General features: G+C 36.6%; 1 protein-coding gene across 1 annotated transcript in view; it reads right to left on the reverse strand.

Moving 5' to 3' along the window:
• Nucleotides 1-3,833: 3,833 nt before the first annotated feature.
• The window catches only part of Grxcr1 (glutaredoxin and cysteine rich domain containing 1), a 100,540-nt gene continuing 86,328 nt past the window's right edge, over nt 3,834-18,045 (reverse strand). The window contains exons 3-4 of the mRNA XM_048364360.1: nt 6,358-6,423; nt 3,834-4,037 (exon numbers count right to left, since the gene is read on the reverse strand). Coding sequence (XP_048220317.1) covers nt 3,858-4,037; nt 6,358-6,423 — 246 coding nt within the window. The 3' untranslated portion in view covers nt 3,834-3,857. The remainder of the gene's footprint in view (nt 4,038-6,357; nt 6,424-18,045) is intronic.

The raw sequence follows: 18,045 nt of genomic DNA on the forward strand, positions 1-18,045 counted from the left end.
AGGCTATTTATGTAATGTTTCTTCAAGCACCCTACAATAGTTAGTGTTCCTACCAGACATCTGATAACCAGCCTGAAACAGTTTGTATCAAATCTTCTACAACATGCCTTGGCATTTATATATACATATATACATATATATTACATCTCTTACATAAATTAAAAAATCCCATTCCTTACTTACGAAGACAGAAAAAAAGTGAGAAGAGGGGATGTAAGGAAAGAACATATATATATATATATATATATATATATATATATATATATGTATACTTGACCCCAGAAATCAGGGAATTTTCTATAACTACTTCACAATATAAAACTACTAGCAAATTTCGATCTCTTATTACTTCTCTTACATGAACTAAAAAAAATCCCATTCCTTACATCTACAGACAGAAAAAAAAGTGAGAAAAGGAGGTGTAAGGCAAAGAACTACTAGTTGTAGCTGTGTGTGTGTGTGTGTGTGTGTGTGTGTGTGTGTATGAGCACAAAGAGTCATAGAAACTACTGGAGAAATACACTTTTACCTTAAGGAAAGACTGTAGTAAGGAAAAGCAGTTATATTTCTCTTCTCTAATAATAGAGCTTGCTGTAATATTTCCTAGCCAGAAAACCAAATCTAACAGGAAACTTATCTGCCAATTCAGTCTCCAGGTGAACTCTGTAGCAGACAGGAAGCTCATAACAGACATGTGACAGTCAAAGCAAAATTCATAAACTTCAGAGCACTCCAATGCTATGTGGTCTTCTAGGAAACAATATCTTACATTGTGTCCCAATGCTTCCAGAATCTTCAGGCTTCACAACAACTCCGTGTATCAGATGTAAAGCAACACAGTAGATAAGGAGAAATGCTATATGTGGAATATGTGAGAAAGAAACATAAGAGACCATTCTTATTTACTAGTTTTAACATTGTTCATTCATTGCAGTGTGTTGACATTGTACTATCATCTAGATTACACAAACGTTTTTCTACAGAACTGATCTGTGTGCCTGTATTTTGGAAGCACTGGTATCATTCACATTTATATTTTTCTAACAATGTATGGAGAGAAGTGACAAAATACAATTGGAGATGGAAAAATAAGTAAGAGCTTAAGGACACAGAATGTTAGTGAGGCATATGCAGTTCATGGAATCAATATAGATTCTTTACTAGATATTGATTAGCATTGAAAACAGGCTCTAGTTTATTCCACATAAGCAATGCTTTGAGATCATCTTATGTTCTTCTACAGAAGCTATATTCTCCTTCAGTTATCTTGCCACCCAATGTCACATTTTGAGTAGTCCAGTGTGTTCTATGCTAGGATTAATGAATAAGTTTTCCAGGTACAAAATAGAGTTAAAACAAAGTTTCCATCAGAATAGACAATGATGTTTTTCCTAGAATAATTGTACTTTGCATAGTGATGATTCTCCTGCTTGTGAATTTTTTTTCAGTGAGTTGAATGACCAAGAATAGCCTGTCAAAGGAGTCCCAAAGAAGAGTAGCCTCAATTAGGGATCCATCCATGGCAGATTCCCACAGCTACATACAAAGTGGTATTGCTTCTAAGTAGAAAGGTAAAAAAAAAAAAAAAAAACTGTGTATTTCCCCAGGTAACTGATTTTCCAGTCAAACATTGCCTGTGTTAGAAATGCTGGTACCTGAATTATAATGGCTACTGAAGAGGATGGTGAAGAAGACAATAATGAATCAACTTGAGCATAATATGTTCAATGCCCCTGGCCACACAATATACCTGAAACTTTGTTGCCCACTCTTTAGTTCACCTTTCCTCAAAGTTAAAAGATAATAGCTAATCCTTAAGGAACACATCCTTCCAGATGTATGAATGCTTATAACCAAGAAAAATTGTGCATGTCTTCCTATATACTTCTACTAGCTGACAATTATGTATCTTAAGAGTTAATTCTGTTTTCTCACAAGTTTGGTGATGTATAATTGCATTCTACATTTAGGTAACATAGTAATTTTAGTTAAATGTAATCATTTATTATAGCTAAATATCTTGTAGGCTGGCAAAAACACAAGAGACAGGAAGAAAATTGTATATGCGAAAATAACTATGTGTAATAGCTTAAAATTTGTTTTGTTTTGTTTCTCTTGCATTCCCTTCCTGTGTTTGTAGCCCACTATTACTGTATCTCATCTGAGTACCCTGGATACTGTTTATATGGGTATTAGAACTAGGGAAGGGAAAAGAAATATCAAAATCGAGAGACAAAGGATAAAAAGACAAACCATTCCAAAAGCAATACAAAACCATTTGGTGTAAACCAACTATACAACTCATGGGGGAAGGAAGTGGGAGAGGGGAGTGGGGAAATGAGGGAGGAGGTAAAAAGTTGAACAAGAAATGCACTCACTGCCTTACATATGAATCTGTAACCCCTCTATACTACACTTTGACAATAAAGAAAAAAAAAGAGAAAAAAATTGTCCCATGAAGTCAATTACTTTTTAAAAACTGCCATCAAGATAATTGTAGTTCTTTTTTTTCTTCCAGTCCTGGGGCTTGAACTCAGGGCCTGAGCACTATCCCTAGCTTCTTTTTGCTCAAAGCTAGCACTCTACCACTTGAGCCATAGTGCCGCTTCCAGCTTTTTCTATATATGCAGTGCTGAGGAATTGAACCCAGGGCTTCATGCATGCTAGACAAGCACTCTACCACTCGGCCACATTCCCAGTACCATCAAAATAATTGTGAGTGAGGAAATATTAAAAGTTCAGGAGAAAAGATTGAAAAAAATAAGGCAGTGTAATATGCATATTCATATTTTTATTTCTGAAGGAGTCCACTTAATGTTCACTCCATTTTTTTAAAGCCCAGATTGGTTTAACTATGTGAGATGTTTGTTTATGAAAGACCAGACGAAATTCTAATCAATATGCCAATATCATACATGTTTACCAACCAGCAACCTTGCTTGACTTTTGAAGTCTATGAAGTTATAGGGAGATGTGCCTGAAGTTTGAAAGTAAAGGTACCCAGGACACATTGTTCATTTACTTATGTAGATGGGTAGTTTGGAGCAAGTTTGCTTGACTCATTTCCCACTTTATACCAAATATAAAGGCAGTTCACATGGATACTGAAGAAGCAACTAATTAACATAAATGTTAAGACTTTGGGAAACTAATTAATTTTGAATCACTGTTTCTTCATGTATAAAATTATGGAGTATTGTAAAGAATAAATGAGATCTGTTCTACATGCAACCACAAAGAAGATAGTTGACAAATGTTAGTTCATTTCCTTATCTGATCAATCAAAAGATATATTTCTAATTCATTATGTTTGTGTTAGTGATGAAATTTATTGAGTACTTATCATTATACTTTTTTGTATGTTCTAATTAACCCCACACATCAAATTAAGACACCTACTACCCAAGTGAAAACATGATTATGTTTTTTCTTATGGTCTTGAGCATACTTCCCTGTAGTTGATGTGTTAGAAATGTGTTCTGCATCTAGGGAGATTCACTAACTCTGGGCACATTGCAATGGGACAAAAGACACAATTAGATGACATTTGGGCTTTGCTTTAGAAGACTGAACGTATTGAAAGATCCAGTCTCTGGACATCTTGGCATGGAAGCTGCCAATTCCACTTAGAAACCAAGGTCTCTAGCACAGGATCTGGCATCTAGCCATTGTTAAAGGAGTATTCATTACCTAAATCAATGCACATGATCTCAGTAAAATTCAAAACATAAGGCATAATATATAAATTTTATTGATTGATCAAAAAACATGACTTTGTTTTCTTTTTAAAAAAGTATAAAGAAAATTTCAGATGTTAGTTAATAAAAATGAGACTTTTCCTAGGTAGAATTTCTGACTTAACTGGTGCAGTTCTTACAGCGCTGAAGACCATTCTCGTTGCAGGCTGTGCACTTCAGGGCTTTGAAAGAGTCTGTAAAGCAGTTGCGAAACACTGACATCTTGCTCCCATGGCACATGGAGCAAGGAAGAAAGCCAAAGCCCCCACAGGAGGGACACTCATGTGGGTGCTGCACTCTCTGTGTGGGGAGACAGAGGATAGAAAATGTGTTGGCATCAGCAACTTAATCAGTCTTTCCATATTTCTGTACTGTGTAAAGGTGTAAAACAATGTATAATTCTTTCATATAGTACAGGATGTTCATATAATATAGTATGAATACAGTATGGCTACTCACTTGGAATCCTCTCTACCAAATCATGTACATGAGATCTAGGGAGAGGTATAAAATGAGTGGACATCCTCCTTGACCTGTTGATGGTCATATCAGTAGCACATGGGTGTTTTGTAAAAGTTAATAAATTTTAGGGTAAATGGCACATCCCTTCAAGGACAGTTCCTTATAGGAAAATATTTCTGTGAAGCAAATGATTTAGGAAACTGTTATGTAAAGGAAAACACTGTAACTTTCCCTTTAGCAGCTCTTCACTATTTCAAATCCCTGTTTAAAGACTAGTACACCTAACAAAAAATGAAAAATTAGAACACTCTAAGCTACAATATGAAGAGGGCCACTATCAACTGAAAATCTAATGTTATATTGTCCATTTGAAAAAATGCCCTATTATTTTCAAAACATTTCCAAATGAATTATTATAGAGAATTTTTCCCCAATCTACCCCTCCACATATGCATGTATCGTCTTCAATAAAGACATAATTTAAGCATTATTATCTTCATTTTATACCTAAGGAAACAATCATAGATATCTTGAGATATTTATGCACAGCCATAAAACTTGTTACAGTAGCTCTCATTCATTTTTACCTCAAGCCAAATAAAGCAACTGTAACAGTAAGATGGAAATACTTAGGCAGTTATGTGTAGAGGATTCAGTTTAAAAAATTTGAAAACCATTCATATGTATTTCTACTATTTGTTGGAGTCCACTAGTAGCCCTCAACTGGTATACCTCGACATATTGGGTCACATACAGAACATTCAACAAGAAGAAATGCTGAAGTATGTGCTAGGCAGCTTCAAAAACTCATTCTCCTCTTACATTACTCTTCCCAACACACACTATTGTTACTTCATAATTTATCTCAAAGCCACAACAAATAAATGTTCTCAAATAAAACTAATGCATCTATACTACAAGGTATGATTTCATGTTTAAAAGAGTCACAAACTGATGAGGCACATCCTAGAATCCTATCTTCAAACAGTGCAATTCTGTGATGAGATTTGTTTTTTTAACTGAGTTGTTGGGAGATTTTGATGAATTGTTTCATAAACAATGACTGCCAGGCATATGGGAGGTAATCAGTAAGTTTAGTTATTACTAGTCACTATTGACTAATAAATCCCTGTCTTATGTTACTATAAGTCCTTATTAGAGGTTGACTAAATTTTACCACAACCTAAATTGCTCAAGATCACTTGGCATAGTAGAGTGTGTGTGTGTGTGTGTGTGTGTGTGTGTGTGTGTGTGTGTTAATTAATTAAATGGTGTGGTCATTCCTAATTAGCTCTTTCAAATAGCAATTTTGTTATACTGGAACTTTGGTTCCAACTTTGCAGCATTTCCCTATAAAGAAGAGCCTGAATAGAAAGAAGTTCAAGACTTCAGGAGATGGTTTTTCTCTCAGGAGACAACTGAAACTAAAACAGCTATGAAATTTCCAATGAATCGAAACAATGTTACAAAGCTAAAGAAAGAGGAAAAACTGAGGTGAGTAATAGTCAGAACTATTCATTACAAAATTTTTCCTTTCTGTGACTACTGAACATTCGTCCTCCAAGTAATTATGAAATCATCACCTCAGTACTGTAAATGCCAGACAAATTAGAAATCATTTTGATTAACAACCCGTCTGGGAATACACATATGGAGTTGAGTTGAAGTATTGAATCTAAAGATTGTTCCTTTAATGAATGGTGGTCTGGGTAGAGAATAAGTATTTTCCTTGATGCTATAATTACAGGAGAAAAAATAAAACATACTTTTTGGAGAGATGGGTTTTATGTTCTATCATTAAAAGTATTGAACTAGTCCATGGGAAAAACAAAACAGTTTCAAATTACATATTTTAAGTGTTCTTTAAACAATTGCCTGACTTGGAATAACTCATTAATATCTCTATTAGAGAGAATTAGTCTCAAATAAAACTAACCAGAATTTTCAACTAATAGCATGAGATTGTTAAAAAGTAACCTTAATGTCACTCTAGTTAGATCAACCTTAATAGCAGGTAATAACCAATTAGAACTATCATGTGGAACTTTTTATATACATGTCAAAATGTGAGAAGAAAATCCAATTGCAAAATCCAATTACAATCAGAGTGTTTTTAACATTCTGACTTCTAAAAATAAGTTGCTAAAAGCATAATTACCTCAATTTTCGTTAAGAGATCTTGCAGTTCTCCTGATTCATTCATTGACAAAATTTTCTCAGCACCCTATTAACAAGAGAAAACCATTGTGTTAGTATTTGAGAAAACATACTTCTAACCAGGACAGCTGAACTCACAACATAATGAACATAATTCATCCCTTTCTATCTGAGTAAATTTACAGTTTACAAACCAGAGGCCAAAAAGAAGTTGCTCTAGATTGTCACATTTTCACCTCTCTCTACAAAGGCTTATAACAGGCACAGAAGAAACTGCCAGCGGGAGGAGCTCAGGAAAGAAACAGTGTTACATGCAGTGACAGACATGGAAAGACACAGAACACCCAGGGAATTAGTCAAGGAGTCAACTCTACCATCTATTAAGGAAACAGAGCCTGTGAGGAATTTTGGGTTGTCTATGCCCTACACCAACAATCCTAGACATTAACCTACCAATGACCATGCATGGAACTACAGAAGAGCTATTATTGTTATTATTATTATTATTACCAATACAAAATACTTATTGTTAATGAGGCATAAAACATCATCTCATTTGATTCAATAGTCTACAGTATCCACAGAAATGGAGCCTCAGTAAGCGAGATTAAATAATAATTCTAAGATCACCTGGAAAAGGAGTAATGCAAATTGAATTTAGGCAAGAGACCCACTACAGAGTTGAGGCTTTTAATTTCTCAGACTTTTCAGAGAAAATAAGAAATGAAGAAATTTACATATTGTCTTTCCCAATAAACTCATTTCAATTCTTTGAACTACCCCAGTTTTCTCTGCTTTCTAGATGCTTCTTACATTCCTCATTCTAGTTCCCAGTGTATAAGGAGAGAAAGAAAATGGAATATTTATTTCTAATAAAGACCAAGACCCCACCTGCCATATTCACATTGTATGGGCAAAAAGCGAGGAATGAAATATCATCACAAAATAGATCATGAAATAAAGCACACAATAAATATTTTTGAAATTCTGATTTTATGCTGTGTGGAAGATATTCATTAAAGAAATATAAAGGAGGTCTTATTCTGATAGAAGTCATTATATACATATCACATAAAAAAGCAAACCACAAGATAGATAGAATGGAAAACAAATACAAACAAGTAATACAGAAAAAAGTAGATTGAAAAATCACAGAGTATGGGAGAAAGAAGGAGAAGGGAAAGGGAAGGAAGGAAGAGAGGGAAAGAAAGAGGGACTGTTCTGTCATCTGAGTTGTTTATTTTCTTTCTCTTTCTTTCTCTTTCTTTCCTTCTTTTCTTTCTTTCTTTCTTTCTTTCTTTCTTTCTTTCTTTCTTTCATTCTTGTTTTTGCCCATCCTGGGTCTTGAACTCAGGGCTTGAGCACTATCCCTGGCTTCTTTTTACTCAAGGCTAGCACTCTACCACTTGAGCCACAATGCCACTTCTGGCTTTTTCTATATATGTGGTGCTGAGGAATTGAGCCAAGGGCTTCATGTATGCAAGGCAAGCACTTTACCACTAGGCCATATTCCCAGCACCGAGTTGTTTCTTTTTGCTATTTAAGTTTTATTGTGAAGGTGATATACAGAGGAGTTACAGTTACATAAGTCAGGTAATGAGTACATTTCTTTTTTAACACTACTACCCCCTTCCTCATTTTCTCCCACGTTTTCCCCCTCCCAACCCTCCTTTGAGCTGTGCTTCTATTAAATGATTTGTTCCTAAGTTCTGTTGATTCAAACTCCTTTTGACAGTCAAGAGACCTAATGTGGATACAAGATATGAAATCAACATGATGAGCTGTACTTATTTTATGACAAAGAAATCTCCATCTACTAATTTTCAAATCACTTTTTAAAAGACAGCTTTCAAAACTTACCTATGACATAAAAATTCAACTAAAGATGATCATCAGGAAAACTGATCAAAAAGTTTTTTAAAAATCATATTTAAATTTGCATTTTTAGAAGTGATTATTCTCAAAACTAGACTCCATCTCATGGAAAAAGTCAGAACACACAAAATGCTTTGGATAAAGGATTCTTTCTCAAAGAACTGCCAGAACTAAATGCAAATGCTGCTACGTTTTCTTTGGGTTTATTGTTATATCATATTATATTATTATTATTATTGGACAAATGTTCCCCCTATAATCTCTTGCTACTTTGATGACTCTATCAAATCATTTCCATTTCTGTTGAGTTTTTTTGTTTTTGTTTTGCCAGTCCTGGGGCTTGAAGTCAGGGCCTGAGCACTGTCCCTGGCTTCCTTTTGCTCAAGGCTAGCACTCTGCCAACTTGAGCCACAGCACCACTTCTGGCTTTTTCTATATATGTGGTGCTGAGGACTCGAACCCAGGGCTTCATGTATACGAGGCAAGCGCTCTTGCCACTAGGCCATGTTCCCAGCCTCATTTCCATTTCTGTTACATTATTCCTTGTATTTTTATGAGGCTTTCTTTAGAAATTGTGATTTTCATCATTGCCATTTTTCAGATATTGACAGTATACATCATGCTCTCTTTAACGATCTATACAGGGAGATTGTTGTTTTATCAACAAAAATGTACATCTTTCTATGAAGTACAAGTTTATATGTATTCTCTGTAAGTTCACTTTTAGAAAAGAATCTGCCAGCAGAGGAAAAGTATAAGGGAAAATGAAGGGGATGAAATTCCTGAGTTTTTAAGAGTAGAAGCAAGTGGTGGAAAGTGCATTTGAGCTCAGTGGCTGAGAGTACAGACTGGGTCAAACATTGTTGTAAATTTGGCTCTGTTGCTCCCTAGCTCTAACTTTGGAAAGATTGCTTAGCTCTCTCACAGCCTCAGACCCTTTATTCCCAAAATGAGTTTTACAAAGGTGGGAGGGAAGCGGATACACTAGGGGAACATGGGGTGTGGTCAGCTTACAGCAAATACAGGAGATACTCCTTCATGAACTTCCTTAAGATTGAGGGAACAAAGTCATTTAGGGGAAAGTGAAACAAGATAACATGAGGAAATGGAGGCTGGGTGAAGGCAACTCAGAAATATGGTATTTAGAAACATAGAAGTGTAGTCTTGGCTTCAAAAGAGAGACAACAGGATTCCTTCCTTCCTGAGGGATGCATTTCTCACCCCCAAAATTAACAGTTGTTTGACAGGGTGTATGCCTTCTTGAGAAAATTGTTCCCCTAAAACTTAAACAATCTCCTGCCTAAAACACAGATGACAAAGTGCCTTCTTATCTCAAGGATAACGATCTGTTTTCTGGCAGGATGCACTTACCTGGAAACCAGAAAGTAATACAGGTGTGAACTGAGCAAAGACAAAGCACCTTTCCTTACACAACTCTGAAGCCAGATCCCCCTGCCTTTACCATATAAATAGCCCAACAGCCCAAGGAGCTGTGTGTATGTGTGTGTGTGTTGTGTGTGTATATGTGTGTCCTTTCCAGAGCACACACACTCTGCTAGAGTGTGCCCCTGTCCTTCTGCTTGTCTATCTTCTTTTTGTCTGTTTGTCTGGTTGCCTACTTATTCCATAAAGCTCTCCCTAGTTTTCTTACCATGATGACTTGTCCCAAAATTCTTACTCTGCTGTCAAAGTCAAGGACCCTAAGTGAAGCATCCCTACCTTTAAAGAAAAACTTCACTAACCCTCACCTGCTGATTCTGAGGGGAGCAGCCCAAATGACAAAGCATTAGAGCATATAAAACTTGTTAAAAATTAATTCATTTGCAGCCATTGATTATTATTATTTTCATCTTCCCTAGATTTTAATGTTTGAATATTTATCAGGCCAATTCAATGCCTGTGTGAACAAACACATATTATTTCTGTTCATTAAAATCATGATTTACCAATGTTTCATAATCACTGAAAACCTTCATCAAATATTTGAAGTTTCTCATAGTTGGTAAGTAAGAGAGAGAGAAAAAAAATAGAGAGAGAGAGAGGGAAACTGAGAGGCTGAGAGACACAGAGACAGATTGAGAAAGAAATGGAGAGATACAAAGACAGAAAGACAAACAGATGGAGGCAGAAACCCAGAAATGGAGAGAAAATAACATAAAATTAATCAAAATCTCTTATAATGCATGATCTGCCCAAATATATACTATGGGAACCCATAAATACAGAGCCATAAGGTCAGCTTTAGAGAATTGGAAGGCTGAGGGTGGCCCTAACAAGACCTATTGTGCTTAGCATTACCATGGCCAGTTTCCACTCAAGTGATAATCTGGAGCTTCACAAGACATTGGAGCTGGCAGGTGGCCTATGCAAATTGGTTGTTTATTTATCACCTTTACCTCCTGTTTACAGGAAGTCACAAGGAAAGTCACAAGTCCTTGAATTGCTCCCTCCCCCCCCATTCTGGTTCCTTTATCTCTTTGAAGTAGTCTCTTTGTTGTAAAGACCTTTCTGCATGTACTCTCTTGTTTGATAATAAGTAAAAGCCGTGTCCATGGGACTCTCATTATCTGTTGCTGGAGTGAGGCAGCAGGTCCCCTGGTACTCTAAAACCAATTCCATAGTCCTGTCTCCATCATTGCTTTGCTCAGGCCTTGCTCCCGGCCGCGGCAGGACAAGACGCTAGCATCAGTTTGCAACAATATACTCTACCTATTAAATACATATATGTTTGACCACAAAGAAATTTGCTCAATAAATTATCAAATGGCTATGGACATAACATGATAAAAGACTGAACTAATGGTAGAATTAAGATAAAGACAAAAGTAAACCATTCAGGGAATAAAACATAAAATACTTTGTTGTCAAGATATTGTAGCTGAAGATGTTATACCATTATGAGGAATGAGACAGAGAATCCATATTATAATACTAATTTCTTACTTAAAATTTGTAGTATTTATTGGAACTTATATTTTATACCATCAGTGTGCTAGGTTACCATACTTTATATGGCAAAGTTTTGAAGGTACATTGCAGCCACTTTCAAAATATAATAAGGATGTCAGCTCTCTAAAATCTAAACTTGCAAGGTGTCTGGTTTTGCTATATAAATTAATAATGAAATGAATATTTGGCTATAATTTTCAAGCAAAATTAAAACTCGATGACAGATAGATTTATTGTTTTACTAGAATGATGTAATGCACCTTTAAAATGGCTAAATTATTTGTCAAGATTTATTCATTGTGCAAGCCTAAAGTTCCATGCATCAAAAAGCACTAGTTGAAAAAACTAAGATGATTTATTCTTCAAGAAACTTTAGGTCAAATTTAAAGATGACTTACTAGGGTCCTAAAACAGCACTGGGTGTAGTAAATTTATGTCTTTGCTTTGTTCCCTGTTGTTTTGTAACGAAAGCTATTTCTATCCTGTCATAATGTGTTTTTCTAATCAGACAACATTAGCCACAGCAGAGCAAACCACAAGTCACAAGGACACATGACTGTAACTCTATTTACGTTAGAGATAGATTTTTGTGGCACTACTCTAAAGCAAGATTTACTCATCAAGTTAAATTTCCCTCTCACTTCCTTAGTAATTTTATTTCTAAAGAAGTCATTCTGACCCCTAAATTTCATCTTTAAAAACGTGCTTGCAGTTTATATATTTTCCTCTTCATGCTTCTAAAATCACAGTAATCTAAAATAAAATATCCATTTTGATTAACTAAATACTACCTTTGATAAAGTGCAATAATGAAGAAATCTCAACGCTTAAGCACATTATATTTTAGGTTTTCCCTCATTAGACTCATGGTAGTGGACAAAGGTCTTATCTGGCACTGGTCCTGAGCCATATACTATTGTTTTGTATTACACAACTTCTAAGCTCACACTAAATTAGACCTCCTGACTTAGCTGCTAGGTCATTGTACATACAATTTTATGAACAATTCTGGCAACCATTCAAAGTTGTTACCCTTTAATTTGTTGCAGATGAAATAATGTATACATGTGACATGCCATTCCATTCCTTAGAAGGGGGAAAAATGATCAAAAACAGAAAAAAAAAGTTTTTAATAATTGCCTAATTTACCAATTCAATTTGACCCAAAGTCATATATGTGTGTGTACATACACATATTCACCTCGTGTTCCTTTTAGGAAGTAAATGCCTTGTAATCTTAATATGCTTTGCACCATGTGTGTCACTCCTCAATGCCACCCAACTCCTCTGCATAGGATTGTAGGTAGAAATTCTTTGTAGGTGATAAACTGCAATAAACTAGTGCCTCCTAGTGGTTGGATATACTTGTGCAAATATCTATTTCTGGCAAAGTCAAGAATGAAAAAATAATCCTTACCCCCTAATTCTTACCCCTCCAAACAAACAAACAAAAAAAATTCCAAACAAAACATTTTTAAAAGAACATTTCCAGATGGGTGAAGAAAATCATGTGAAAATATAGTTAAAATTGTAATAAAGAGTACCTCATACAAGTTGTCTAAAACATAAATGCATGTCTTAATAAATATTGCTAAAATACAACATATAGGTCAATATTCTCATCTGTTGTATTTTGTCCTTGGAATGTAATTCAACAGGAGCAAAAGTTTACCTATAAAGTAAACCTCTTCCCTGGAAACAATTTCTTAGATGAGGAAAATATTTTTAATACATTCAAATGTGTCACCATACTATAGTAAAATCATGTTCAAGTTTATTATAAGGTTTTGACAAAAGTAAGGTATTTTTTAGATAAAATGTTAGATTTAACCAATGTGGTAAAAATTGTCCTACTTGTTATGAATATCTTGAAGTGAGGGAGATAATGTCCTTGCATAATGTCCCATCCCCACCACTATGGGAGGTGGAACAGAGTGTGGCAAGGTGTCAATTTCATTTGTTTTAGCGATTTTTGTCAATGTACATTAGAATTTAGATGGCCTTAGAATTACTTTGCCCTCTTTGGGAAAGTTAAGCACAATCTCTATTTCATGAGTTCCTCTTATTCATCAACTCCTCTGAGTTGTAACCTAAGTACCCCACATTCTTGATGTAATCCAAAGTGATCAACCGTTGTTGCTAATCTGACAGAAAAAGAATGCCTCCTTCAAGATTTCCTTAAGTTTGGTGGAATTCTACTGGCCCCTTCTTGTAATACTCCATAAAATACTCATGGTGCTCTGGTTGATATCCTTCTACCTTTCTTACTTATGGAAAGTGTTCCACTTAGCCAAACACAGACAGCATCCATCACAATTACTAGTACCTACTTGGAACCTAATAAGTATTTCTTACGTAAAGTAAGCAATTGAAAACTAGACTTACTAGTGCAGAAGTTGATGCAATAGGCTAAAGCTAAATGTCTGATTTCTTGGTATATTCCCTCCCTGCCCCCTCCCCTTTTTTTCCCAACTCAATGCAGATGTGCATCAAGCATTAATGCCAAAGGGTACAAGAAAATTATAGATGATAACAAGGAAGGGTAAAGGGGGTGTTTCTGAGATGTTACAGGATTGAATTACGCCTATCTGGCAGGGAGCACATTTTCTGGTGTTCCTTTTATTTCACTTACAATTTACCTGTGAAAGATGAAACAAACTGGATGGAAGGAGGATGAAGGCAGGACAGGAAGAAGGAAGAAGGGTGGGAGAAAAAGCTCACTACTGATTAAAACAGCATTTGTCTTTTCAAAGGTGAAATGTCATGAGATGTGTTTAATATTTATTTGATAAACAAGGAAAGGAGGAAGAAGTAACAGTTAGAGAAAAAGCACCACATTTTATTCCTTTTTTCCCCAAACTGGAAATATAAGAAACAAGTGTAAGAAAGGGGAGAATGCAGGTAAATTAAAGGAAGCACAAACATTTTAACATTTTTACAAAACTATTTTAAATTATTTTAAGAAACCCATCTAACTTATATTTAAGTATTTATAATATAGCATGTGAATTTTATCCCTACCCACAATCACCACCCCTAATATTCTGAATGTACTAACAGTTAAGAATAACATAAATTCATTTTCTCAGGATGGCATATGTCTATAGAAAGTCAAGTTTTTCCATTTCCTTACGAATGGGGCAATGCCATTCTTTCTGATGGAACCATGGAATTCCTTGTGTACATACACCACAATTTCTTTATCGATTCATCAACTGAGGGGCAAGTGAGTTGGTTCCATATCTTAGCTATGATAAATAATTCTGCAATGAACAGGGTTGTGCTTATAGTATTAGTATGGCTTGTTTGTGATCCGTGAGGTATCTCAGTCATAGGGGAGCTCTATGTTTAGTCTTCTGAAGAATCTCTACACTGCTTTCCAGAGTGGATGAACAAGTTTACACTCCCACCAACCAAGAGTGTAGCAGCATTCCCTTTTGGCCACATCCCTGCCAAAATCTATTGTTATTAGTTTTCTTGATAATGGCCATTCTAGCTGTGAAGAGGTGGAATCTCAATGTTGTTTTGATTTGTATTTCTTTTATAGCCAAAGATGTTGAGCATTTCTTCATGTGTCTATTGGTCATTCTCATTTCCTCTTCAGAGAAGTCTCTCTTTAAGTCTTTTTAGCCCACTTATCAATGGGACAGTTGTTTCTTTAAGGATTTGTTTTGGGGTGGACTTAATTTTTTGAGCTCTAGGTATATTTTAGATATGAGGCCCTTGTCTGTTATATGGCCAATGAAGATCTCCCAGTCAATGGGCTTTCTATTTATCTTGCAATCTATGTCTTTTGCCAGGCAGAAGCACTGCAGTTTAATGCAATGCAGTTTGTTCAACCTTTCTTTGATTTGTTGTGTTTCTAGGTGTTTATTAAGAAAGTTTCGACCTATGCCAAGGAGCCCTAGTGTTTTCCTATTGCTTCTTATAATGTTTTCAGGATATCTGCTTTTACCTCAAGGTCTTTGATCCATTTGGAATTGATTCTGGTGCAGGGTGATATATAAAGATCTAACATTAGTTTTCTGCAAGTGTTTAACCAATTTTGCCAGCACAATTTGTTGAAGACATTGCCCTACTCACAAGGAGATGGAAAGACTTGGAAAAAATCATATTAAGTGAAGTGAGCCAGGCCCAAAGAAACACAGATTCCAAAGTTCTCGTCACTGGTAATAATTAGTATATGTCTAGAATATGTCTACATATGATCATATAAGATGATGCTAAGTGAAACCAACCCCAAGATATGGAAACAAGAGGTTTTTCTTTGTTGTTGTTGTTGTTGTTGTTAATGTACTTTTTTCTTTCCTGTAGTTTATGCCCTATTGTCACTATATTTGATTTTGGTACCCTGAGTATTGAATATATGTTTATCTGAATTAGGGAAGGGAAGGGGAACATCAAAATGATGAGACAAAGGATAAAGGATGAACCAACCCTGCAGCAATATCCACAAGACAGTATGTTGCAAATTAACTGTACAACCCACAACTCAGGGGCAAGGGAGGGAAGATGGGAGAAAAATGAGGGAGCAGGTAATAAGTATGACAAGAAATGTACTCACTATCTTACATATATAACAGTAAACCCTCTGTATATCACGTTGACAACAAAATTAAATTTTAAAAATGTTTTAAATGCTCCCCCCAAAAAAAGAAAGGAAGAAAAGAAAGCCAAGCATTTAGGGGCTTTAAAGTTCAATACAGAAATGAAAATAGGTACTTTGAAGTTGGGGTAAATGTGTTGATCATAATGTAAACAAACCTGACTTCAGCTCCTTTTATTATAGTTCTCATTAAGGAAATTACAACAAGAAAAAGAACTGCAAATTATCTACGTCACAAAGTATGACCCATCATGGTAGGCTTATACATCTTATAGGAAGCACAAATTACATTAAGTCATCCTCTGTCCTCTAATTAATATGAAGAAAGTAACTTATAGTATGCAGACGAATTGGCATTTCAATAAAAATGATTACTCTGGGCTTCATTTAGAGTATCCAGATTTTGCTTGTCTTCTAATTGTCAGTCACATTGGGTTATAGCTCTTTGAATAAAGAGTTTGCTGAACCTTCACTTTAATACCATACCCATGTTTGCATTCTAGAATCATCTGAGAACAAGACATCAATTTCTAGGTAAAGTCATGACAAAAGTTTAGGAGTTTAACTCCTTCATCAACCATAGAAAAAAACGAGGAATTTAATAGTTGGCAGAAACCTGACTTGCTGATTGAAAACTGGAAGAGTGTGACATCCTCATTGTGAGACGCTTCAGGAAAATGATGCAACAGGAAGCCTGGATGTTCCACAATTCTGTTCTAAGGAGAAGCCACAGGACTCCAGTTAGGGGAGTAGAACACACCTTCCAAATGTACCACCAGCACTTGCTCCTTTAGAAATGCATAGCAGTAATAAGATCCTTCTGGAGAAAACTGAAAAGTGACTATTGGTAGTTAGATAAAAATCTAACTCTTTCTGTGCATAAATTATGTATATATAGAGAAGTGAGGAGAGGCAAGGACAGGAGAGGAGAGGGAATAATAATTTTAAAGGATCGAGACTTCCAGGAAGACGGCGGAGGAGAAGCAGAGCCCTAGCTGAGCTCCCTCCTACATCACAGTTTTCTCACCCCATAGAAACTTTTACTCCTAGAAAGACAGCCAGAGTAAGTTCTAACAGTATAGGGATTCTGGACAGGAAGGAAAAATCGACTTTGCTGGTCTGAAAACACAGATTTGAGCTCCGGGCGGCATCCCGCCGCCACGCCAGTGCTGGCACCAGCACAGCGCCCGGCACAGCAAACGCACTCAGTGCAGCTAAAGCACACAGCTTAGACCAGCAAGAAATTCTCCAGACGGCGGCTGAGCACAGACGACCTGAAATCGTAGAGAAAGCGTGAGTACCCCATGAAAGATATTCTCACTCGCACCCACAGAGCAGCTTCTGGAAGGCAGCCCTTACCCCACCACCAGAGCAAAGCGCCATCTTTGCCACTGGCATAGGGTCAGACCAGATTGGAACTGAAGCGGGCCTGGGGAAAGCGAGGTCAAAGTAGCCATCTTTGAAAAGGGCAGGAGGGACCAACCAGTGAGAGCCAGCTCCGCCCAGGAGAATGCCCCCTGCCCAGGTGGGAGGCGTGTCCTGGGCAGCAGCTTAGCCAGAGGTTCCCCATCCTGCCCACCGGATTTTCTAAATTTAAAGCAAAAGCTGCGAGCAGCTACTGGCGGCACGGAAACACCAGACGGAGGAACAAACAGTTCCTGCAACAGATAAACGGTCCCGTCACAGAGGAAGCCCAATTCCCAGCCCAAAACGGAGCTGTATTCCATAGCCACCTCCGCCAAGAAGGCCGCATCCCCCAGGCAAGTAACTCTCAGCCGAGCAAAACAGGCCAGAGGCGCCCCGCCCTGCTGAGTCGACAGCCTATTCAAATCCAGGCATCAAAGGCAGTGGCCCGCAGCAGACAGAGGAGCCACAGTTTCTGAGACTGCTCACGTCCCCATCTACAGAGGACGCCAAAGCCCACCTGCAAGCTGTGCAAACCTCAGAGACCCAGGATTGCACCAACAGGGGAGAAGGGTCAGAACAGATCCACCCCTTGCATACTGAAATCAAGTCACACCAGCCAATCAGGAAAATAGACTGCAGACCATTGCAAGGAAACCAGAGACTGGGGAAAGACCACCCAAACAAGGAGGACTCCATTTTTTTTCTTTTTAAACATTTTTTAAACTTTTTTAAAAAAATTTTTCTTTTTAATTTTTTCACATCTGACACATCGTTGGTTGTTTTTTGTTTGTTTGTTTGTTTTTTATTTGTTTGTTAGTTTTACATTTTTACCGGTTTGTTTAATCAAGTTTG

The sequence above is a fragment of the Perognathus longimembris genome, chromosome 16 (genome assembly GCF_023159225.1).
Source record: "Perognathus longimembris pacificus isolate PPM17 chromosome 16, ASM2315922v1, whole genome shotgun sequence".
In the NCBI taxonomy this organism is placed as follows: domain Eukaryota; kingdom Metazoa; phylum Chordata; class Mammalia; order Rodentia; family Heteromyidae; genus Perognathus; species Perognathus longimembris.